Raw genomic sequence first — 24,663 nt, forward strand, 5'->3', positions numbered from 1 at the left:
AATAAAAGAGTACCTGAGCTATAAGATAGTAGAATATATGATAAAGCTGCAATGAAACAGATAGAAAATGGAGAAACCTATTAACTAGTGCAGGGGCGGCATATTTGTGGAGTGGTTTCCACCTTCTCCCATCTTCCACGCCATGGAAGATATTCATTGTTAAATGACCTTAGTACCCTTCCCTGCTCTTGGACATGGTCTCAAGATACTCCAGACAGGCACTAGTAGGCCATCAATATTTGCACTATTTTATATGTATTTTATATCCTCCTTACTTACCACTCAATGTTGGATTAAAATATTTAGGCACTCTGTTCAGGTTTGTGATAAAAGTGGCTTTTAAATTAGTCAAGAAAAGGATTATTTCAGAAGTGATTCTGGAAAAACTGGCTGACTCTTTGGAAAAAATAGAGTTATCCTTTACATTATATACTAAAATAAATTCCAGATGGATCAAAGGATTGAATGTAAAAAAAGAAAGCTGGAAAGAGCTTGAAGATAACATAGATACTTATCTAACATCAAAGTAAAGTAGGTCTTTTTAGCATGAAAGCAAAGGAAGAAATCAATAAAAGAAAGGATAGATAAATGAAGTTACTCCAAAATTTTTCATTTCTGTAAATCTTAAGAGTGCTATTTATATACTGGGCATGTTTTACAATATGTTGTAAAATATTTGAAAAAATATATATATACACACATATATATATATTATTAAAGAGGTTAGATTGCAACATGTAGAAAATATTTTTAGCTGTGCAGTTAAGGTAGGGAGATTATGGATATATATTTTTTTTAATTTTCCACAATAAATATGTTATTCTGAAAAGGAGTGTGTATTGGATTTATGAAGGGAAACAGGAAACTAATATTTTTTAAAAATCTATTCAATATTTTTTGTATACATTATTCTGAATTCTCTTAATAACCTCTTAAAGAATGTAATAATGTTTCTCTTTTAAACGTCAGGGCCATGAGGTTCAGTGAGATTGAATAAATGCCCTAAGAGAGCTCAGGCAGGAAGTGGTAGAGTTGTGATCTGAAGTGGAGGCCTGTGAGATCCCATAGGCCGTTACTCAGCATCAGTTATGGACCCCTGTCCTGCTTGATGCCAGAACTGGAGAGAAAGAAGGGGAAAAAAGTTATGTTAAAATTCATGCCTGAACTTTCAACAGCAGAAGGGGGCTTATTTTATCCCGCTCTCTGTGCCTGTCCCCAATTCTGCCCATTCAGTCCTTCAAGGGGATGATAAGGTAATTACATTCCTCCTATAGATGATGGTTGGCTCTTAGAGACTTTGGGTAAAAAGTGAACTCTTTTGGTTCTTATTTACCATTTGTAAATGTGAGTCTATGCTTGAAGATAATCCTTCAATCCTTTTTTTTTTTCCGGCCTACTACTTCGTAAATCTTATATTTAAGTTCTTGTGGTTGCCAAGAGTGTTAATATTGGAGGAAAAAAAAAAGGATTATTGGCTTATTACAGACATTCTGGAGCCTTTAATTCTATGTATTATAAGCACCTTGATGCAAAGTGATGGAATCAAATATATGCATTACAGCTCCAGGTAAGAAATAAGCACTCTCAAGTGCAGAAGTACTTTGAGACTGTTAATTACACTACAGAGGTGTGTGTTCATAAATCTTTCTTCTCTCAGCATGCGTGCTTCTCAAATCCCATCATTTTTCCTTTGGATAATAAACTGTAAGAAGTGAATAAGTTTTTGTTGGTATGCTAGTGAATGTAGCCAGCTTAGTTTGGGTCTGGGGTATTTTAGACTACTAAAGTAAATTTGCATGTATTTTGAAAATATATTTTGTGTATATCACAATATGTTATATTCTCTGGCCTGAGTTTGGGGTCTCTTCTCTGTTTCTTCTGTTTGCAGGGGAGGATTATTTAAAAACATCTAACTGGATATCATCAATTTCAAAATGACTAAAATAAGGACCATAGTTACATTTAGGATGTTATTCCTCTAGAACTATTTGCTGATGGCAATTTCCTTCCAAGTTAGCTTTAGAAAATTCTTCTAAACAGTATAATTGTGACTGCCTCCCAACCTACACTGAAACCTCTGATTCTTTCATTTTTAAGTACAGTTTATAACACTGCAGCCATTACTGACATTCTCAAACAGCTGGAGGAAAGAATCCCTTAATACAGGGCCTTTGACTAAGCTCTTCCTCCTTCCACAAGTTCTAGTAGCTTTCTTACTGCTTGTCGAAAAAAGTCACACTCCATATAGCCCAAGGCTCCTTTCAAGCCACTTTTATTATTTTATGTACCCTTTATCCCATCAAAATTCTGCCATAAAATATTCAGCTGAGGATACTTACTCATTTTCTATTTCCTTTGGCCATTATGATTTTGATTTCCTGGTGTATCTTCTTCCTCCATCTCTTTCTGGTGAGATCCTACCTGACTTAACTCATCAATAGAGCATCTCCTCATCCTAGATTCTGGACTCCCACAAATCGTTTGTACCTCTGATACCACACATCTTGGGCAGGACTCTCTCTCTCTCTCTTTTTTTAATTGTATTTATTTATTTGTTTATTTTTAGGCAAGGCAACCTTTGGTTGACCTCACAGATTGCAAGGACCTTGTCAGCTTACGATTCCTTCTTTTCTTTTCTTTTCTTTTCTTTCTTTTTTTTTTTTTTTACGCCTACGGCACCTGGTCATCCTAGGCGGTCTCCCATTCAAGTACTAACCAGGCCCAACCCTGCTTAGCTTCCGAGATCAGATGGGATCAGGCTTGCTCAGGGTGGCATGACTGTAGAGGGGTAGGACTCTTTTTAAGTTCTCTTGCCAGCTCAGCTAAGCCTGTGGCAGTGCCCCTATGTGCACCCCGGGCACCTACATCGTGTATCTGCAGTTCTCCCACTTCTTTCTCTTTTTCATTCCCTCCGATGATTCTTCATTCCTTACCTTGTTTGGTTTCTATTTTCCATTGACTCCAGTTTTATATCTTTAAATGGAGTCTTATTTTCATTGAACCCTTTGCATTGGAAATCTCACTTTGTAATTGTTATCTTGAAATGGCATCTCAAAGACAAATCTTTGGCCCTGTGCAAGTCACTTATACCTTTTGAGGCCAGAAAGGCCTTGAGACTGAACCATACAGACAGAGTGACCTATTGTAATGAAGTCACAGCTAGAAAAGAAAGAGCTCTGTCTCTTCAGTTCCAAGCAATCTGTTCCCACTGTTATTTAGTCCCCAGGGTGAAGAGGATTCTAGACTGCGTTCTTTAGTCTTTTCTGTTCTTTTACTGATTTCTACTCTAGGAATGCAGTCCTAGTCTTTTGGGATACACCATTTGTCCAAATCCATTTTCTTCTTTTGGCAGAGACATCTCTCCAGAGCCCTGTTCATTTAGCTCTTGCACCGTTGTCCTCGCTTCCCCCAATACAACGGTCATCAGTTCGTTTATGTCCTTGGACCCCTTTTGCATCTGGCCTTTTATGGAGACTGTTGGTCTCAGATCTGTCTGTTGCTGCTGATAGATAAGGAGTGGTAACCTTTAGCTTCTGAGAATGAAAGCAAGACCTAAAGAGAAAGAGTGTATCTACTGCTCAAAAGAGTGCCTGTCTCTGTCTTTGCTTTAAAAGTGCCCTTTTTATGACCTTAACCTTTTCCATATTTCGGCATTGGATGAGTCAAGGGAAGACTTAAGTTGTCACTTCTTTCCTGTTCATAACTATTCTTGTTCTACTCATGTTTATATTGCCCAGTGAGAAAACTTGCATATAGAAGGTGATCAATTAAATGCTGGGTTCATAATCCTGTCCATTTTATTGAATTCCCACATCTCCTCCTCCTTTGCTATTATAGAATCTGATTACAATTAAAGCCTTCTCTAAATTGCCTGTGTTATATTTCTCAGTCAGAAGCTTGCAAAGAATATTTTAAACGGTTGTCGTGTGGGCTTTTCCTGAAATGCCATGTCACTCCAAAAGTGATACTCTGCTATTTTGACTACTTAAAGAAAATAGGGATGGAGGTAGGCTGAAAGGAGAGCAATTCCAACTGAAATAGTACTCCTCCCCAAGCCAGCGGTGTAGAGACGTTGCTAATCTTTAGAATTTTAGAAATAAGGAAGGAAGGTAGTATGAATTTTTGAAAATTGCTTTTATTAGTGGCCAAAATAAAAGATAAAATAATAATAGTAGTTGGTCTAGAGGTAATCTATTGAACAAAACATCTCCTTGACATTTTGATATTAATTCCAATTGTATTATGTGTTATATGCTTTGTTTTGGATTGTCTGTTCTAGTAAAACAACAAATTTATATTAACTCATTATTTGAAAAACATCTTAACATTTTTTGTATGTTTTGAATTAGATTACAAGGCAAAAACATAACCTGTGGCAGGGGGGATGTATAAAAGCTTTCTGTTCACGTTAGATTGTAGTAACTCAGTAATTGCTTGTACTTGAAAAAGTTCCTGAAATTTTAGTTTTAAATTCTAGTAGTGATATTTTAAATTTTACATGTGAAATGTGAGGGTTCATCTTGTTCAGGAAAGAAGAATTTATACCACTTAAATTGTTTGCAAAGTAATATAAATATTTTGAACAAAAATACTCTGTCATGTTTGCATGTGTGGCTAAGATAATTAAATGATACTACCTCCAAATTGTTCCCCGAGTTTTCTATTTATGTTCCCAGTGGCCCCTGCCACAGTCCTCTGGAAATTTCTCCCTTGTTCATGATGCTCAATGAGCACTTCTGAAGTGGTCGATGAGGAAGGTGCCCATTGTGGGGGCTGCGTAGTTTCACAACCCACTCCCCACTAGCACAAGTCTGGAGCCCCAGTATTGTTTTTGTACGGCTTCTAGAAGAGGAAGGAAGAAAAGCTTTTGATGACCAGCTTCAGGGTGTACCTTAAGGAAATTCTAATCGTGTAACTTAGTTCTTTTACCCCTAGGGTCTTAGATTCTTTAGCAGTTCTCTTGGAGATTTAGTAGGCTTCTCATGTAGTGCTTTCAATCAGTACCATGGCCACGTTCCATGTTTTTCTAAACACGGTTCTCAACTCTGCTCTTTTTTCTTTCCTATTCTTTCCTCTATTGTCTATGCTTCTCTTTCAAATCAGTGGGAGCCACCTTGAATGGATCTGAAACAAAGCCTGGGGAAAGTGATAGGGGTGGCTATAATCTTACTTTTGTCACAAAGTTAAATCTTTTTGTTTACTTGGGAATTTTAAAAGGATTTTGGCGTTCAAAACCTTTTACAATTATATTTACTTTTTCTATTTGGGAAATAGAAACAGTCTGATTTTCTATCCTATGAAATACAAAATTTCTAGACTCTACTCCATTTTATTCCTGTCTCTAAACTAGTTAATTTTTGCTGAAGCTTATCTTTATACAGTGCACTAAGCAACAAGAAACAAATAATACACACCTATGCGATGGTCTTTTGCAGCTTCTTCCCCTAGAGCTGTGAGTTCACTAGACACTTGGATTGCCTTCTGAGTAATTGTAGGCTTCAGTTTTACTGACTGTTCTTGGTAGCAGCATTGCCGGCTTTCCAGTTGTTATATTTGTTTTCTTGCTACCTGATGCTGACCACTAAGCCAGTATTTTTTAAGTTTGGGGCCTGCGTTATGGTCCCATTCCATTTCAACTTGCTAACTAATTTCTCTGTTAAGCTAGGGTAGGCATGGTAACAGAAAGACCACAACATGCCATTGGATTATCACGATAAAATTTTATTTCTCATTTACATGAGTCTTTGGGTTATGGGACTTCAAACAAGCACAATGGCTTTCCTTCATGGACTCATACATATGATGGGATTCAACTCTTCCACACATGGCTTATGGCATTGCCAGGGCACTGGAAGAAAGATCGCAAGCACATGGGAGAGTGTCCATCGTCATTCTGTAGAGGCTGCATCTAGAGTGACCAATGTCACTTCTGCTCACGTTCCATTGGAGAGAATGTTGTTATTTCACATAACTGAAAGGAGACTGGGATGTGTAGGGTAGGAGGAGAGAAGCTTTTAGTAGTTAGCTAGTGGTCTCTACCACAACATAGTGGGAAGGAATTTATGTGTGTCAAGGATGTGCATAAGGAATAAAAACGAGTACCGAGAGGCAATTGGACTTAATGGCTAGAAGAGAAAGGACTGAAAAGTGAGAAAGGAACTGTGAACTAATAATTAATACCTGTGGTATTCTGAAAGGTTTAACTATTCTGATTATTTGAATGTAGTGTAGGAAAGGGTAGGTTAATAAAAGTTGTTCTCTGTGGTTGTATGCTTTAAAGAGTGTGAGTTCCTGAGGATATAGTTTTTTATTTATTTTGGCACTTTGTGAAATTACTAACATATTCTCTACACATATCAATTGGTGTCTTTGTTTTGAAAAAATAAGATATTTTTAGGTATCAGTTGTGCTTGCCACTGGTGAAAGAAAGACCACACACACACACACACACACACACACACACACACACGTGATTGAGAAAGGGAGGCAGTTAAGAATGAGACAAGCATAACAATCAAAAATTTGGTCATAGCTTTAACTGTTATTTTCTTGGCTTTTGTTGGGAAAGCTACGTTTAACTGTAATTCTTAGATGAATATGAGATGATGTTCTCTTGGCTCTTAGCAGCTGACTACTCCCTGAAATAAGCAGATAAAAACTGGAGAGTAGATTTTGGAGCCAGCCCTTAGACTTCTGAAGAATTATAGCTAAGATCCTATTAGGTCAGCAAGTGCTGTCTCACAGGAACTATTGATACATAGCAACCCTAAAGGTTTACTTCTATTCTTGAGTCTTTGATTTCCTGCTTTTTCTTTCTGTTACCTCCTAGACTAGCCCACTTTGCATGCCATGTCTGAATTCTTTCAGTATTTCTGCAATGGCTGCTAATGTCTCTTCACTTTAGTGTATTCTGTACCCTGTTTTCTCCTGCTCATAAAAACTTAAACTGCTGTAACTTTCCATAGGATGTATTTTGATATCTTTCACTATCCATGCCTAGACAAGGCCTGTCCCAGTGGCCAGAGATCTTCAATTCTGTCTTCGAGTTCACCACAGTCAGTTCCAGGACCATGGAGACTTAGTCACTTAGGAGACTCTGTCATCTGCTGCTCTGAAAAACAATAACTATTTCTTGGTCAAAAAAGATTAGGAAACATTGTGCACTGTACTCTTTCTTAGTAATCTAAAAATGCATAGTGGTACATTTTAAAGGTTTTGAGAAGTCCTGCCACACGATGACTTGTTTATCTGGATTTAACTCTGCACACTTGTCACTTATTGGCCATTGGACCCTTTTATTCACACATCACTGTAGATATTCAAAGCCAGTGGTCTTCTCCAGAAGACACTCTTGGAAAGAGTGAACTAGACCTGATGGCACTAAGTTTCTCAAAAGTTTTTCTACTTTTTCATCTCTGTTGCTATTTGAGAAGTGAAACTCCAGAGTGAGATGTCTGGGTATAAACAGAAGTTCCCTCACTCACTTTGGGCAAGTTACTTAACCTTTTTGTTCCTCAGTTTTTTTTATTTTTCAAATGACGGCAATAGTACCTTTTCTCTAATGACATTGTTTTCAGGATCAGACAAATTCATACAGGTTTAGTGCTAAGAGCCCAGTCTGGCCTGAAGTCCGCCTTTAGTTAATGTTGCCCTCATTATTAGTCATTAACTCCTCCACATATCTTTTACTTTCCTGTACTTTTACCTTTACTTCTATCTTTTCCCATAAATGCAATGGATTTCTTGTGCTCATCGTACCTTAGCTAACACCTTCTTGAATGAGATGATCAAGATATAATGAAGAGAAAACAATTTTTAGATTTGCGTTCTCACCCCAGCACCACAAGTTATAAGTAGTGTCACCTAAGCGAGTTGCCCAATCTACCTTGACTTCAGAGTCCCTGGCAAACAGGGGTTATTATGATGACCCACAATTTGCTGTGAATGCTCTGCTATACATTCAGACAAACGCACACATGCTCACACAGACACATAATATATGTTCTGTGTAGGCAGTGCTAATCTCAGTTGCTGACACACATAGGTGTTTAGTAAATAAGGAATTATTAGATTATTAGCTTAAATCCTTTTTCACATTGTCATTACCCCTGGTCACTGTCGTCAAAGTAATGTAAATTTTCCTAGAACTATTAGAGCTCAACCTCTGTGTACTGCACATCTACACCATTTCACTATTGACATCTTTTATATTCTGCCTTGTTATCAGCAAAGGTTCGAAAGTTAGGGTCTACATTTTATGCTTTTTATTTTATTAGAGAACATAGAATTTCACTTCTCACATAGGAGGGGCTCAACAGGATACAATTTAGGATTAAAAAAAAATCAGAGGAAAGCTAAGGAAAATAATAGAATATACTTTCTGCTAACTCTGTTTATACGCTGGACTGTGACAATCAGAGTAAATAGTCCACCAGAAGGCTCAAAAGGCATGAAAGATGGGAGATGCCAAATGTAAGTATGGATACGATCAACAGAAAACAGTAAGATAGAAACAATTCTTTTGAGATTTATAAAAAACAAGTGTGGAAGTATACATAAACATTATTAGAAATCAGAATGTATATAGCAATGCTTTGACAGGGATATTAAAATCATAAGAAAATATGAAAAACTGACTGCCAATACTTTTTGAAACTCAGATAAAAGGAGTTTTATAAAAAGAAAAACAAATTGACTCAAGATGAAAGGGAAAACCTGAGGATCAGCAAATAGTAAGGAAGCCATGCCAAGGTACAGAGTGAAGTAAAATAGGAAAGTTTATAAGACCGGACCTGAATAAGAGCTAAAACGTAAAACCGATCAAAATTACACTAAGTTCAAAAAGAGTTTTGGAGGAGAGGTTATTTACCAGGGACATTTCCACAAGATGGATTAGACCTGGATGGTAAAGAAAGGGGAAGATAAAAGAGATTTGAAGCAAACATGACAAAATGCCAGCCTGTTTTAAATCGGACATTCTTCTCACGTTATTTTTGTTATTTTTCTGGATATTTGAAATCTTTCTAACTTTAAAATTAAGTTTTTAAATTTTAATGGGTGAGGCAAGGTGGGCATGGAGAGCGGAACACTTCATTTGTAGTAGATTTTTGTTTCAAATGCAGGAGGAGAGTGAGCTAAAATTAAAGCCACTGAATTTTCGAATCTGATATGAGCCTTGCCTTTCCCATCCTGGCTACTCTGACAGAGCTGCTTTTTAATGCCCTAGATGCTGAAAGCTTAGGAAGTATGTATATTTTAAGTGACATTGTTTTGGCCTTTTCTTGGTTATGGGAAATTGTTTCAGTAAAAGTTTTCTATAGGCTGCTTAAAAGCATTGCATGAAACAATGGGCCTTGTGGCGAGTGAAATGCGTGTAGGGAGGTACTTAGCGTTTAATGCAAGTTATTTTTATTTCCATACATAGACATGTCTCAGTGAAGTTCAAATTATCCCTTGGACAGTGGAAGGCAGTCTGTTAATTTAAAGCTACACTTTTTTTTTGGTTCCATAAAGCCAAATTTAGGATAGATTTCAAAAGCTAAATAAACAACAGTCTACCTCCCCATTAAAAATGAGTGTGTCAGGTTTCTGTGTACTTAAGTCTTTAAATAATCTCCACTTAACATTTCTACAAGGGGCCTTAAATATTTAGGAAGAGGCTATCTTTTACAATCATATCTTATTTGTTAACGAGATGCTTAGACTTGGGGACATTCTTATTTTATTACTAAAATTCTGTAGGTGTCCTATTGATTTTAACAAATTAAGATGGAGGCTGGGAAAGTTGGGCATATTGGGAGCAGTGCATTTGTGAAATGCTGAGAGACAGCAAAGGCGGAAATCCTTAGAGTTATTGCTCAGTGTCATCTTTCTGTAGTGCCATAAAATATTATTTCAAAGTATTGTCAGAATGTTATACGTTATAGCAATGGTTCTGAACCTGATTCTTTTTAAAATATATAATTTTTTAAAAATTCAGTTAGGTGACATTGGTTAATAAGGTTATATAGGTTTTAAGTGTACAATTCAATAATATGTCATATGTATTTTGCATCGTGAGTTCATCACCCAAAGTCAAATCTCCTTCTGTGGTAACCATCGCACTGTTGTGTCTATGAGTTTTTGTTTGTTTGTCCTGTTTGTTCATGTGTCACTTTCAGTTTATATCCCACATATGAATGAAATCATATAATTTTTTACTTTTTCGAACTGACTGACTTTGTTTGCTTAATCAGAATCCCTGGTGGAGTTCTTAAATATGTCTATATAGCGGCCTTGTTTGGGAAATTCCAAGTCAGCAGTTCAAGGGGATGGTGTATGTGCGTGTATGTGTGTGTGTAACTGTGTGTAGAAAGTTCCACAAGTTATTTCAAAACAGATCCAAGGACTGAGGGCTATTGCAATACACTAAATTCCTTCTATATGGAAATTCATTGTTTGAAAACTACACTGCAGATTTCACACATGCCAGTTGTGACAGGGCTACTACTTAAAAGATTGCAAGGTAAAGGTTTAGCAGAACTGTTGAATATTTGAGCATGTCATTCTTTACATCAAAGGACACTTTACAAATCAGTTAACACCACAGTTACCTATGTATTTATCAAACAGTTATGTATTTTAGCTTTTAAAATTTTCTTTACCATAATGTAAAAAGTAAAATAAAGTCTTAACTGAATTAAAAACACGAGTATTAGAAAATTTAACAATATTCTGATTAACATAATGGTCGATATGATTTATAAAAAAATTTCATCAAAATGATAATTTTACGATGTGAATTTAAATAATTACACTATGTTTGACATCCTACTGAAAGAGGATCGTGTTAAAATGCTGGTACATGGATTTGTTACAATAAACTTGACAAAGTTGAAGTTATTTCAGGCTTCGAACCATGGTCTCACTAGTGTGAACTGGCTAGTCATTTAACCTTAAAACAGGGGTAATTTTATGAACTATACTACAAGATTATTTTGAGGATTAAATGAGATCATCTGTGATATTCTACCTAATTCCCCTTCCAAAAGGGGATTGTCGCAAATATCTCTGCACTGTTTTGGGAAGGGGAACGTTCTTTGCCACAGTGTTCTCAGGTGTGATTATTCTCCCTAGAGTTTGCTTTCTTCAATATTACTTATGATTACACAAAAGATATAGTCTATGTGTTGGAAATTTGACATTACCAACACATATAAGACTTTTTAAACAGGAAACTTTCAATCACTATTTCTCCAAGGTCATTATATTATTTCAGAGAAGAAGCCTGAAGCTTTTCATTTTGCCTCAAAAACTCTACAGCTATAGAATTTCATGTTGACATCATAACATTTAACATTTTTTTTTTATGTGAGAAAAACTTGGGAGATATCTTCTTCTGAAATCTATATATTGGTCTGGTGGTTGATTCTACCTTAGATTATGTTTTTCTCACATGATGAATAAAATATTTTGAATTCTACTTTTTATTCTAATAGGGAAGAATGTCTTATAATACTATTACTAGTTAAGTAGATCGCCCTGACAGTAACTGTGAAATTATTTATTACTTCAAAACTCCCTCTCTTCGTTCCTTCCCTCCGTAAATGTTTATTGAGGGGTATTGTGTGTCTGACACTGTACTAGGTACTGGGAGTAACTAAGAATAAACATAAAGTTTCTGCTCATTCAGAACTTACATTTTAGTGAGAGAGACAAGCAATAGGGTAAATATATATAAGATGGTTGCAGAAATGGCAAGGATTATGCGGATCTTAGCAGGATGCTGTTGCAGAAGGAAGAAGTACTGATGGGCTCATCTCATTGTACGAGACACGGGATGCACAAACAGGTTATTAATCTCTCCAACGGCTTAGAAACAAAGAGGAGTTGATATTCTCCACTCCTCTCCCCTTGCCATACAATCTCCTTTGTAACTTTATTTACCTCTTGAGGCTTTTCTTGCCTTTTATTTTGAACTTGATTTATCCCTGTAAATTGTTTTAAAGGGTAGAGGTCAAGGTATAAATTTTTACACCTTGATTGGCACTATTAAGAGATGATGCCCCTAAGTTTCTCCTTCATGGAGACCAGGTTTTAAAAATTTCAGGTGTCTGATTAGTGGTGATAGTTGTGTTTAGCCAATTAAAGACTGCAAAATATTGGAAATTTGCTTGGGTTAACATGTTCTTGGAAATACAAGCTCTCCTGATTCATTTTTGCTTGTTTCGGCGGTAGAAGTAACTTGGGCTGATGATTATCCTCTTGTCCTAAAACAAATTCCTTTGGTTATTTTTTTTTCTCCTCTTGACTTATGATGTAATGCCTTTCCTCCTTCATTGCCCACCCTCGAGCCTCCTTTCTATGGAGAGAAGTTTTCCTGTGCTGGGAAAAGGAATTTGGGGAGGATAGATTTGGGATGCATGTGAAGGTAGGTGATTAAAGGAGATAATGGACATGAATGAAATTAGATTTGAAGCATTATAGGTTCGAATGGGTGAAGGTGTGTGAAAAGGGTTAGGGGGAGAAAGGAGTGGTCAGTGTATGTTAGCATTCCTACAGTTTTGTTTCTCAAGAAAAGAAGATAATATAGACACATTAGCACTAAGCAAATTAAGAAATTTGTTGGTGAAAATACTAGTGTGTTTTCAACTCAGAATACACTGAGAGGCAAGCAGATGCTTGTCTATTACAGAAAGGATCTGGAGGTAGAAGTCTGAAATCATAAAGCTCCTCAAGTATCATCAACAGAGAGATTACCCTCATCCACACTACCCTGTGCCCAGTGAAGTTTTGGCAGATAGATATTCACTTTCTTTACTGTTTTAGGAGAAGTTAAAACATGACCACCTTCTAAGAAAACTTGTAGGTTCCCTTTTTCCCTGTGTTAAGGGACACCTTTGAGAATGCAGATTTTTGTTACTGTAAACCTAAGCCAGACACCATTTAAATACAATATGCTTCTAAAATTTCACGTAATATATAGGAAGATTAAAATATAAGTGATCTTTAAGCATTCTGTTCTATAGAAATACATTCTCCGTGACATTTTCCCTCCATTAATTGGTAACAAAAAGTTGTGTGAAAAGGGTTAGGGGCAGAAAGGAGTGGTCAGTGTATGTTAGTGTTCCTATAGTTTACATCAGAGGTCAACAGGCAAAAATATTCATGTGTCTAATTATTATTACTCGATCTGTACTAGTAGGTCAATCGGGAGGGCCAAAAAGCTTCCTGTGGTGTAATTTTAACGATGTCACAAAATAGCAGGCCTCCAAACCAGATATTGTGTGTATATTTCATCCTAGGATGAGAGAACTGGAAGAGATTCTAGTAATCATGACTCCAGCTCCATCATTTTGTAAGTGAAGAATCTGATACCCACTGAGATTAAGCGATCATACAAAGTTACAACACAAAATCTTAATTCAAGTTTATCTCAAAGTAAATTGGCATCATAAGGTGGCATAATTTGTTTCTAAACCCTAATCCTAGAAGAAATCCTTGTGGCTTCAACCAATGACCATTTTCCACAGTTGCCTCAATGTACTGCCCTTCTTCAAAAAAAACTATTTTAAAACTAGCCAAAACTACTCAGAACATTATTTTTAAAAGGCATATCACAGATGAGCATTATTTAATAAGGAACGCTATCATTTTTTCGATTGATTATTTTCCTCATAGTTTAACGAATGTCTTCTTATTTTCCCTGTAGAAAAGAAGGCATTTTCAGTGTGATCTTTGATAAAGCAAAATAAGATTTTGTTCTTGGAAAGTAAAACACTGCCTTAGAGTTGAGTTTGTTTCCTTTTGTTGTGTTTTAACAACTTAAAATGTTTGCCAGCTTCCTTGCTGGTAGACTGTACAGATCCTTAGATGTGACAAGTGGAAAACCCATAAGGTAGTGGGTGTGATCTTTTGCTCAACTCAACGATTGAGCTGTATTAGCCCACTGGATTCTTTAAGATATATTTCAGTCATAATTTTATCATTTAAGTGTGACTAAGTTGAAGTTAGCCAATTCTGATACATTTTTAAAAAGAATGTGCTTCTGAGCTAAGACTATATATGCCATATTTCAGCCACAAGCAGATTTTTATGACAAAGTAATGAACCCCTGGAAACGGGTTTATAATGGAAAAAGCAACTTGACCTTAACTAGAGGCGCTCAAATGCACCTTACAATAGCACGTTTTTTGAAACACACAAAATCCTTTTCTCCCAAGGGTGGTGTCAGAGGAGGAAGGTGTATAATAATAGTTGTATTTACCATAAATACCTAACATATTTTATGATGATTTGATTCTATTAAAAAATTTCACCTTCTAGATTTTAATAAAGCCGCCTATGGGCAAAGTTATTGCAGTTGAATTTCTTTTCCTTTGCCTACTAGTCTCAGTGGAAAGAAGCAAGCAGCCCTTATAAAAGGCTTTAGTTTTTAGTACCTGGTTAATAAAAAATAATTTCCTCTCCTTTGGACTTGTTCATGAAGCTGAAAAATGACTCCGCAGGTCAGCGGTGTGTGGCAAAGCTAATTTCTATAAGCTTTTTATCAGGTGGTATTGAGTTAAACAATATGGAGAAACTGAAAAACCCACCCTTCTGCACCACATTTACAAGGGTGAGAGTTATCCCCAGTGTCACAAAAAGGGGGGGGGGGGAATGACACTTTTTTTCTTCTAGATTTCTACCACCACAGCAAAAAAATCTGAAATATAAAAGGTACAGAAAAATAAACCAAATCACATGGAAATTTTTAGCTAAATATAGATTTAAAAATCTGACACAAATGACACTCATTATTTAAAACTCAATAAAACTGAACTTTCATTTGTCGTTTTGTTGACAAGGGAACCTCATAGTAGTAACTAAGAGTGAGACAGCGCATATCATAGCAACCCAGAGCATAGTTGTCATTCAGATGGCACACTCCTCCTCCTCAAAGCTCCTTTTCCCCACGCATCGCATTTTCTCAGAGGAGCATTAGGACAATGTTCTAATCAAGAATAATCGGGCTTCTTCCCCTGAGGTTCAGCAGCCTGTTTGCTGTGTGTCTTGCAGAGTATGACAGAGAGGAACATTGCACCCCTTCTGTCTCTCCAGGATATGCACAGGACCCCTTTTAGAAAAGAAGCTGGGAGCAAGGCTGCCTAATACCCCCAGGCACCCGTATAGCTGGTAGCTCTGGTAACAGTTGAGCTTGAAGCCACATTTGTTTCGCTACTTCTTCAGGCTGGGAATTGCAAGGACGCTCAGTGACAATGCTGCTTAGGAGATCATGGAGCCCCTTTTTACCTTCCTTGTTTAAAGGCACACACAGCATCTGAACATGGGTCCCCTCAGAGTCCAAAGGAAGAATCAGAAACTGCAGAGATTTGGAGAGGTGATGGGTGAGTTCATTTCTGATTATTTTTATTTCAGTGGTTAGTACGGATACTCAAAGATGACACCTTTAGATAGAAGTAACATAAGTAACATGCTACTTTGGACTCATGTCCTTGATAAAAGTGAAAAGACAAACACAATTATAAGGCCTTTAGCGGATGTAGCCAAAGAACGAACTTCTTCTTTTTAAATTCAAGTTAACAACAAAAGTGTAAAGGCATGTGGTGTGTAGTTGTGAGAGATGTTTTTGGATTATCAGGTTAGAAACATATAAGGTGGCCAATACACTGCTATTCAACAGCTATAGAATTGGTTGGGACAGTGATTGACAGGGGGAAGGACACATCCTGTGACTGACTTGGGAGACAAGTAAAAAGGATGGATATCAGACAACTATATGTTTGTGGGAGCCCCTGGTTGGTAGTGTTCTCTCCCATCAAATGACCTCTTAATTTCACTAAGAAGTTGGACATGTGGACATTCACTGAGAGGATGTCACAGAGGTGTAGGTGGGAACCTGAAGAGAGTGGATACAAGGTTAGTGGAAAGTTTCTGGAATGGGAGAGGATGCCGACTAGTGAGACGTAGAAAACTTGAGAGCCCTGCTTCCAATTACATGTGGATTTATGTGAGTCAGGTAGAGGAAGATAGAGATGAATTAGAGCTCTGCTATATAGATGAGACAACGGAAAAAGAAGTTACAGGTATGATGAGAGCAATTAGTCCTGAGGTCAGGAAAAGGAAGAATAACCTTCAGTGATCATCTCCTATAAGAATTAGAAATTGTGTCATGTAAATCAAGTCTGTATTTTGTAAAAGTAACTTTCCTCCTTAGGTTTTCTTTCTGAAATGGAGTTGGGCATGAGTGTTTAGATTAAACTACCAGATGTTAAATAAACACAGTAGTCCAACTTGCGTATGTTAGGCTGAGAAACCTTAGTTGTGGTACGAAAATGATGGGAAACTCTAAAATTTAAACTTGGTCATTTTTAGGCTGTTTGTGGTTGTCCTGGAGGAAATAAGTCTTCCTATATTTTGTCGAGCTCTCATTACTTTTAATCCTTTGGATTGTAGCATACCAGATATTTGCTTTTTGAAAACTACTGGGAGTTGGAAGTTTTTTGAAGTATTGTACATTTAAATGTGACACAGTTAGGAGTTTATAGGCTATTTGGAAACCAAGTGGCCCGATGGTCTCTTCCAGTGCTCCATGAAAAGCATTTGTCCTCAAGGAAAGGACAGCTCATCCCTCATCTTTACACATCTGCTGGGCATCTGTTTTCCCTTTAGCACAGTTACTTTTCAGGATGCTATATGGGAACAGAGGTCCTGGGAGTTGAGGAGGCAGATTCTCCTACAAAACCCCAGCTCTTTTGGACCTGCTCTAACCTGGGATCTTTGTGTTTTGCATAATAATACTTAGTGTCTCCCATTTAGCCATATTCAAAGTGACAAGAGTTGGAGTGGTGATGATGGTGACAGCCGATAACTCTAATGGCTCAGTAGCATTAGATAGACAATGAACAGTACTCTTTCTTCTTATCTAAACCATGCTGAAAAGTCTGCAGTGGTTTTGCCTTACTTGCATCTTACAGACTAAGCTCATTAAATACATGAACCTTCAAAGAACTCCATCCTCTAACCCTATCTTAAATTCCTTTTTATTTTTATTCTACGCTATCCAGCACCCTATACTTCTCTTGGCCAACATTACTTACTGTTCAGTCTGTCGTTACTTCACAGTCTGTTGCTACCTGCTTCTGGGATTTATTTATACAGGTGTTTCCTCTGATACTTTACATTTTCTCCCATCAAGATTTTTCCCATTCTGAAAGACCCAATTCAAATAAAAGTTTTATTTAGGAAGGCTTCTTTGATTTTTTCAATCTGTTGTTTCCTTGTTTCCTCTTTCAACTCTCATCAGCCTTTATTCATACACTTTTTTTTGTATACTTTTCACATTTATGTTCCAGTTTATGACTGTTTATATACTTTTCTCATTTCTCTCCTGCCAATCTATTTTGTAAATTCCTTAAGTATCTTTTTGAGAAAGGAAAAGGAAACAACTGATATTTATTAAGCACCTATCTCATATTAAACACCATAGTTGACTTGGGTTGGAGTATTAAAAAAAAAAAAAGGCATATTTTTCTATTCTTTGATTCTCAAAGATCTTGTTATCTTGCCAATAGGTAAGGAAATCATTCAATATAATGTAATAAGTATAACAATACAGGCATCTCACATTGTTCTGAAAAACAGGGTAAGTTTCCTCGCTAGGGTGGGCAGCTTAAAGAGAGCCTCCTAGAAGAAAGGACTCTTGAAGTAAATCTGATTAGGAATACCAGCCAGGAAAGAAGCAAGTTGTGGGCTGAGGAAAGACCATGAGCAAAGGCATCAAGGCATGAGATACTATGATGAGCAAAAGGAACTATGAACTTTCAGCATCAGCAGAGCATAAAAATGCAAGATTGGGTAAGATGGAGGGAGGTGACCATGAGTGGAAGACAGTAGCCAATTCATGCAGGCTTTTATTTGTTAAGGCCAAGAACTCAAATTTTATCCTGAATATGTTGGAGCACTATCAGAGGATCTCAGACATGTGAGAGGCATGATGAGATTGTTGGTTTAGAGAACTCACTCTTGTAGCAATGTCGATAATGAATCTGGTGATAGGAGAATGGTTAATATTTTGGATTGCCGATGATTGGAATGAATTTTGTATGTATAATAGCATGTAAAACAGTTGAATGAAAGGTTGCTGTCATGCTCTTCTCCATTGGCTAGGTACCTCTTTCAAAAACAAAGTCAATAAAATAACATATACATTATATTGACCTTCAGAGAGAAAAATTGGGGCGGCATAACAAGACGACAAAAAAAATCCACAAGAAATCTGATGTTCTAAACAGAGTGATTATATAAAATGCTAGCATGTGGCTTAAGCAAATGCAATCATAGAATTGCATAGCTGTGAGTCAGAGTCGGCTTGGTCCTTAAAGTTCCTTGCTTGATAGCAAATTAGTGGCTTAGGGAAATATGTTTACGTTTCATTTCTTATTGTACATCTGATTGCATGTTTTGAAAGTTGGATACACAATTTCTTTATTTACACATTTGGAGCAGGGAATTAATTATATCGACTGTGTGTGCATACAGACTTAAGTTTCCCAGTTAAGTGTATAAATATAGTGAGGTATATCCTTACATAGTAAGATATTGCTAATTTGCCATTTTATTTCATATAGAAACATATACAAGATACAATAATGAAATTCAGTCACTCTTATAGTTAAATCATCATTACTATAAAATGGCACATTATGTCTTATGGTTTGATCAATAATAATTTATTGGTGGGAGGAAGAACAGCGAGTATTTTTTTTAACTGTTTCTTTCCATATATTGTTATATTTCTTTCTGTCATAAGACTTAAGCACCTTATTATACTCTTTTTATTTTCCTAAATCTTTCTTCTAGACTTTGTGTACTTGTAAGGCAGGGCCTGCTGTAGCCCCAGAGTCTAGCGCAGTGCTACCCACTGTAATTGCTCCATATATATTTGTTAGTATTTAGTGGAAGAATGAATTAATGAGTAAATACATGTAAATAAACAAAGAGGAAATTAATAACTGAATAAGTAAATGCCTATAGGTGTGTCGGCCTCACTCATAAACGTTTACTGAGGAGCTCCTATATCCCAGGCTCTGAGCTGGTGCACCAGTGGTTACCAAAGCAGTTCTCACCTTTTGAGTTCTTGTTTTCAAGAGCAAGACATATGTTAATCAAATAATTACAGAAGAAAATATGTAATTAAGACATGCCATAAGTGTTGTGAAGGAAAAGCACTTTTTCCGAGGATGTTTAACATAGGCTTGACCCACCCCTAGGAGGTCAGGGTAAACTTCTGTGAAGTGGTCTTCACAGAAGTGAACCCTAAAGAATAAATTAATGTTGGTTAAATGAAGAGGGCAGAGACTTTTCAGGAAGAAAGATAACATTTCTGAGGGTCTTCAAGATGTAGGAAGGTGGTATGTTGGAGAAACAGAAAAGCAGGTAGAGAAAATACAAGGAGAGTGGAGCATCATCAGAAAACAGTATAAGGCCTAGGCAATTCATGTGGTTAAAATTATGCTTTGACCTCGTGTACCTATAATATAACAATATGGATGTAATGCCATGTAGTAAGTGACATTATATTCCTAGTTAACATCTAGTTATCTCACCAAAAGGTACCTATTGAGCAACAAATTAAAAACCAGAAAAAATATCAAATAAGAACTTGCCTTTGAGAGGTAATTTACCTAGGAAGGACAAATTTAACATGTTTTTAAAAGAAAAAAAAATCATTTTAACGATTTATACTGATTGCAAGAGCAATACCAAATCAAAAGAAGAATGACAGTAGGCTGTACACTGGTGACGTATGCTGGACTCTAAGCTCTACAAGGGCAGGGCCATATCTAAGTTATTCACTACTGTAGCCCTAGTGCCTAGGTAGGTGTATAATATAATGACTAATGTTGTTGAATTAATGCTACTTAGCTTTGTATGCTTAAATTACGGTTTCTTGCATTAGCGATGTTTAGTAGCACAAAATACATGCACAGCTTCATGAGGGGGTGAGACCCTGGTAGACTTTCCACAACTCTTCCTCAATACAGCTATTGCAGGCCAATTTTATATCCCTGTCTTTACCTAAACACATATAAATATAACTCCAGTTTTCTAGATATTCATTTGCATATTTAATTCCAATCTTTGATTCATGGTTTACAGTGTCTCTTCACATGTTTTTGTGTGTGTGTTTTTTTTCCTCTGACAATCATTCCTCTTTTTTTACACACTTGTTTCCCAAGTGGAAATACAACACAGTCAGTGTTGAAGCACCTATAAGCCATGGAGCAGTGGAAATAGCCATTTTGCTTTATTTCCATCCCATATCGAGCAACTGTTGTTCATTAGATCTGAGGCAGAATATCCAGCTTATGTGGTCATCCTTTCAGAAAGATAATGGCGGTTAGGACAGGAAAAAGAAAGAAAATTACATTTGAAAGTACAGGATAATTTTTTCAAGTGGTGAAAAATATACTGGAAAGAGAAATAAAGCAGAATTGATAGTGTTAGAATACTTTCACTTGAGTTTTTTTTCTTTTACAGTACTTACTTTGGCAATAATTTAATCTCATCTTCACCTTAAACACTTCAACTTATTGTACAAAAACAAAAACAAACAGACAAACAAACAAACAAAAAACAACTCTTAGGCCAAGAGTGAGGTAGATTCTGCTCTGTTGCCTGTGAATGGCTTCTTTGCCCTTGGTTTCTGTGCCATCATCAACTGTGGTAGCCTGGCAGTCTTTCTTGGCTCCAACTAGACCCCTGGATAACTTGCCTCCCCTCACCTCCAGGCTTTACAAAGGCACTGTCACATAACTACTTTCAGACCATTGTTGTAAATATATGTTTTAAACATAAAAGCAATATAAATATGTTACTTAAAGTTTTTGGAACAGAGAAAACATTCTTAACAAATACTGACAATCCAGCTATTCTCATGATCAAATGGTTTATAAATTATTTAATTTTTTAACTGGTGTATGACTTTCTATATTTGTATGTACACCAAACACAAAATATTATCCTACTTTCATCCAAACATTTTTATAAGACAAGTATTTTTACTAAAACATCTTTATATATAATTTTTGGATGCATAATTTTGATCTGGGAACTATACCATAATGCATGTAACATTTCCCTTATGCTAGAGTTTTAGGTTCTTGGTTTTTGTTTTCTCTGTCTCTCCTTCCTTTTCTCTCTCCCTTTCTCCTCCCTCCTTCTCTATTTCTATCTTATCTCTATCTTAATTGTTTTCTCTGGCTGTTGAGAATACAGCAAGGAATGACTATTTTCACATACATAAATATGAATTATTTAAAAGTATCCACACCCAAGATAGATTTTCAGAAATGACAAATACATTTTCTTAGGTGACTCAAAAGAAGCAGCTTTGCTACAATGTCATGAAAATAGTCATACAACTATATAAACTATATGTCTGTACGCAATTAAAGATACTTCAATAAGTATAGTACCCAGCTTAGGTAGTCTCTTATTAACAGGTCCAAGATTTGATTCTTTTTATTTCATTCTAGATCTTACTCCCCACTCACTGTGTTGAAGAAGACTCAGCATTCCTAAACTTCAGGTTTTATTTAAGCCATATATTGGCTTCTTTGCTCTATTGCTAGGATAACCTTTAAGTTCTATTTGATTATTGCTTTTTGTGACTCAGGAATTATTTTTTCTCTGCTGAAGGAAAGTGTTCTTCCAACATCCCCTGCAGTGGGTATCCTTATTTACTAGGCACGAATAATTTTTCTTTTTTGTTGATTCCATTCTTAGATCTTAAGCTATTGTAACAAATCTAAAAGTAAGGCGACATATATTTAGGTAAACAAAGAATCCAAAAATGTGTGAACAACCAACAGGAAGAGGAGATTCAAAGTAAGTGTTCAGCCTTCTGTGATTGGTCAGTTCAAAGAGTAAGATCTCTGAAAAAAAAATTAAAAATAGCCTCATCAAACACACAGCCCCTGGCGCAATGTGTGTAGTCACTTAATACATTACATGCAGTTCAAATTCTCAAAACTCTGTGAAGCGTTTATGAGTGAAATGTTAGAGACCGGGAATGCATCAGTTCTATAGAACAATAGTAGAACTGGCAAAACCGCTTTTTAGATGTCGGTTAGGACTTTGCTCTGGAGACAGAAAGGAAAGGATGCTGCTCTCCTCAGTTGTTAAAGGAAATCTGATTGTGTGTCCTTTTGTCTAGATATATGTGTTCTGAAGAAAATTTCTTTATTTGGATAGATTGAGATCCTCTAAGATTAGATCCAAAATTATTTTTTAGATAGAGATAATGAAGTCATAAGAACAAATACTTTTTGGTATGGATTTGAGTTCTGGCCTTAGTCAATTGTGTGTCGGTGGTTGGGTTACTTCATGCTTGTGTAGGATTTGCATTATGGAATTTTCGGGAGGGTTAAATGAGATGACATGTAGAGAATGCTTAACATTATACTTGGCACAGAGTTGGTACTCAGTACATACTAGTTCTCTTCCTCCTCCTACGCCTTTCCCCTCCCCCTCCTCCTCCTCTCCTTGTGAATTTGGTGGTAGAAAAGATTAGCTTCTGTTCAAATAAACCAATATTGAAGAACCAGCCTAATAGTTTGTCCTCACTAATTTATCAGATACATAGAGCACGGATACGTTGTGTGTGTGTGTGTGTGTGTGTGTGTGTGTGTGTGTGTGTGTGTGTGTTTTATCACTGTACTACAGTACATAGTTCTTGAGTTATAGAAGGTACTCAATGAAATGAGTGAATAAATGAACCACTTTCTAAATCGTATCTGCCCATTGGCCTTTACATATGCAGATATTCATTCAACCACAGAAAAATCAGACATTGTATAATACCTCCACTAGCTTTCTGGCATAAATATTTTAATTACCCTCTTAGGAGGTTAGTTCACATAAATAAAACACTAGAAAAAGAAAATAGCTCTGCCTGGTATTATAAGTTCAGAAAAATAATCAATTTCTTAATATGGTAGTAATTCCTAGTATGACGAGCTAGGCTGGGACTGAAACCAAGGGCCTTGACACTAATGGGTCGTTTATGAAGCTTACATAGCCTGAAGTCATCTTATCGGAATGTCATTAGTAGCCATCACCATTGTTACAGGAAAGAATTCAGGAGGCTTTTTCTTCCTTGCAGTGCTGTCTTTAAATGTCTGTATTTTGTGGGCCCAGCATTTAGGATCCTGGTTTGGATATTTACATAAGAAAAAAACAGTCCTAATAAATACATAATAATTTCTAATATAGCCTCTAGGCAAAGAGAATGAAACAAATGGCACAGACCTATAGTATAACAACACCAGGAAAAGTACAGATTGAATTTGAAGCAAGAGTGACCTAGCCCAAATAAAAGCCTTCAGGTAGCAGCTTTTTGTAGATAATCAAATGTTAGACTTCCACGTATTCCCTAACTTTACGCCCTCCATAAGGACATGATTTTCCCTATGTATTTGTGAGCTTTTTCTTCTTGGTGACCTTAGGAAGCAATCAGGCCTGGAATGTAGTTGCCTTAGAAAAAAATCAAGGGAGTATTTTCTAGGTTTTGCTGACTCTGCCTTGGAAGCAAACACATTATGGTGCAGGGCTGGAACTTTACCTACTTGTTAATTAGCAGGTTAAACTTTTATGAGTTTCTGGTACCCTGGCGATACATGACTATTAAAATTTGCAGGTGGTTCAAGGGGAGAGAGATGTAAGTTCCTGTGCTAGTAATATATCATAAAAGTGTGTATTTCATGTGCCTGTTGTGAAAGTGGAGACTTTAATACTCTTTCACAATATAAGCTGATTAAGGAATCTTTATGGTTCTCATTAACTATGAGTCTTTTTTCATAGAAAAGTGAAAAGTGTAATGCTTATAGACAGAAGCATAGAAGAAAATAATTAGCCACAGTAGTACCTCTTTGAGACTAACTAAAAGCTTAGTGACACCCTTTGCATTCACCTCTCAACCCTCGAAAACTGCCCTTGTTTCAGAAGTTGCTTCTACCACACGAAATGCTATAAATCTGATGTTTTAATTTTTTCCCCTCAGAAGACAGTGTTTGCTTAATCACACTTGTGTTATATTTAGATGTTAGCTTATTTCCTTTTCTAAGTACTCTTTTTCATCAGGAAATATAAAGATATATGATGTGGTTAGCGACATGATTCTACACAATAAACTAAATTTTGGAAAAAGTGATATAATTGTAGTTTTTTGGAAGCTATATTTTCTTATGTTTTATATGTGGTTTTAGGGGAAAACCCCTCAAATATTGGCTAAATTAATCATTCCCCCCTAATTGTAGAAGTAATTCTTTCTAATTAGGACTATAGCTTATTTTAACATAGATAAATAGTGAAGTGAATTGGTTTTAATTAAGAAAAAGGTAGATAAATGAACAATAGAAAGTTTTATTTTTTCTTTTAATTTTTAATTTAACATTTTTCTTTACTCATTTTTGGGGGAATTTCTGTTTATTTTTCTCACTGTTAAATTATAATCTAGGAATAGTTTTTTGGAACACTAGACTATGACAGTTTCTTCACTCTATTGGGAATATTATACATATATGATGTTTTAGGTTAAAGGTACTGCATCTATTTGTTGCCGAGAAAGAGAAACAGAATCTTTCTTCAAATTTATTCTTTTAAAAAATGATAGGGTGTTGG

The 24,663-nt window shown here is 36.2% G+C and overlaps 1 protein-coding gene and 1 pseudogene across 18 annotated transcripts in view; one reads left to right on the forward strand and one right to left on the reverse strand.

The window, feature by feature from the left end:
* The window catches only part of HDAC9 (histone deacetylase 9), an 824,368-nt gene that overhangs the window by 263,428 nt on the left and 536,277 nt on the right, over positions 1-24,663 (forward strand). For 5 of the 18 annotated variants that reach the window (XM_036231094.1, XM_036231092.1, XM_036231093.1 and 2 more), the window contains exon 1: positions 10,108-15,365. The exons of 4 other annotated variants lie outside the window; for them this stretch is intronic. In XM_036231094.1, coding sequence (XP_036086987.1) covers positions 15,305-15,365 — 61 coding nt within the window. In that variant the 5' untranslated portion in view covers positions 10,108-15,304. Of the gene's footprint in view, positions 1-10,107; positions 15,366-24,663 lie in introns of those variants that run through there. 9 more of the 18 variants (XM_036231082.1, XM_036231091.1, XM_036231087.1 and 6 more) reach the window with 5 other exon arrangements.
* LOC118610927 lies at positions 2,668-2,786 on the reverse strand (annotated as a pseudogene).

This window comes from Rousettus aegyptiacus, unplaced genomic scaffold, assembly GCF_014176215.1.
Source record: "Rousettus aegyptiacus isolate mRouAeg1 unplaced genomic scaffold, mRouAeg1.p scaffold_m13_p_13, whole genome shotgun sequence".
Lineage (NCBI taxonomy): Eukaryota > Metazoa > Chordata > Mammalia > Chiroptera > Pteropodidae > Rousettus > Rousettus aegyptiacus.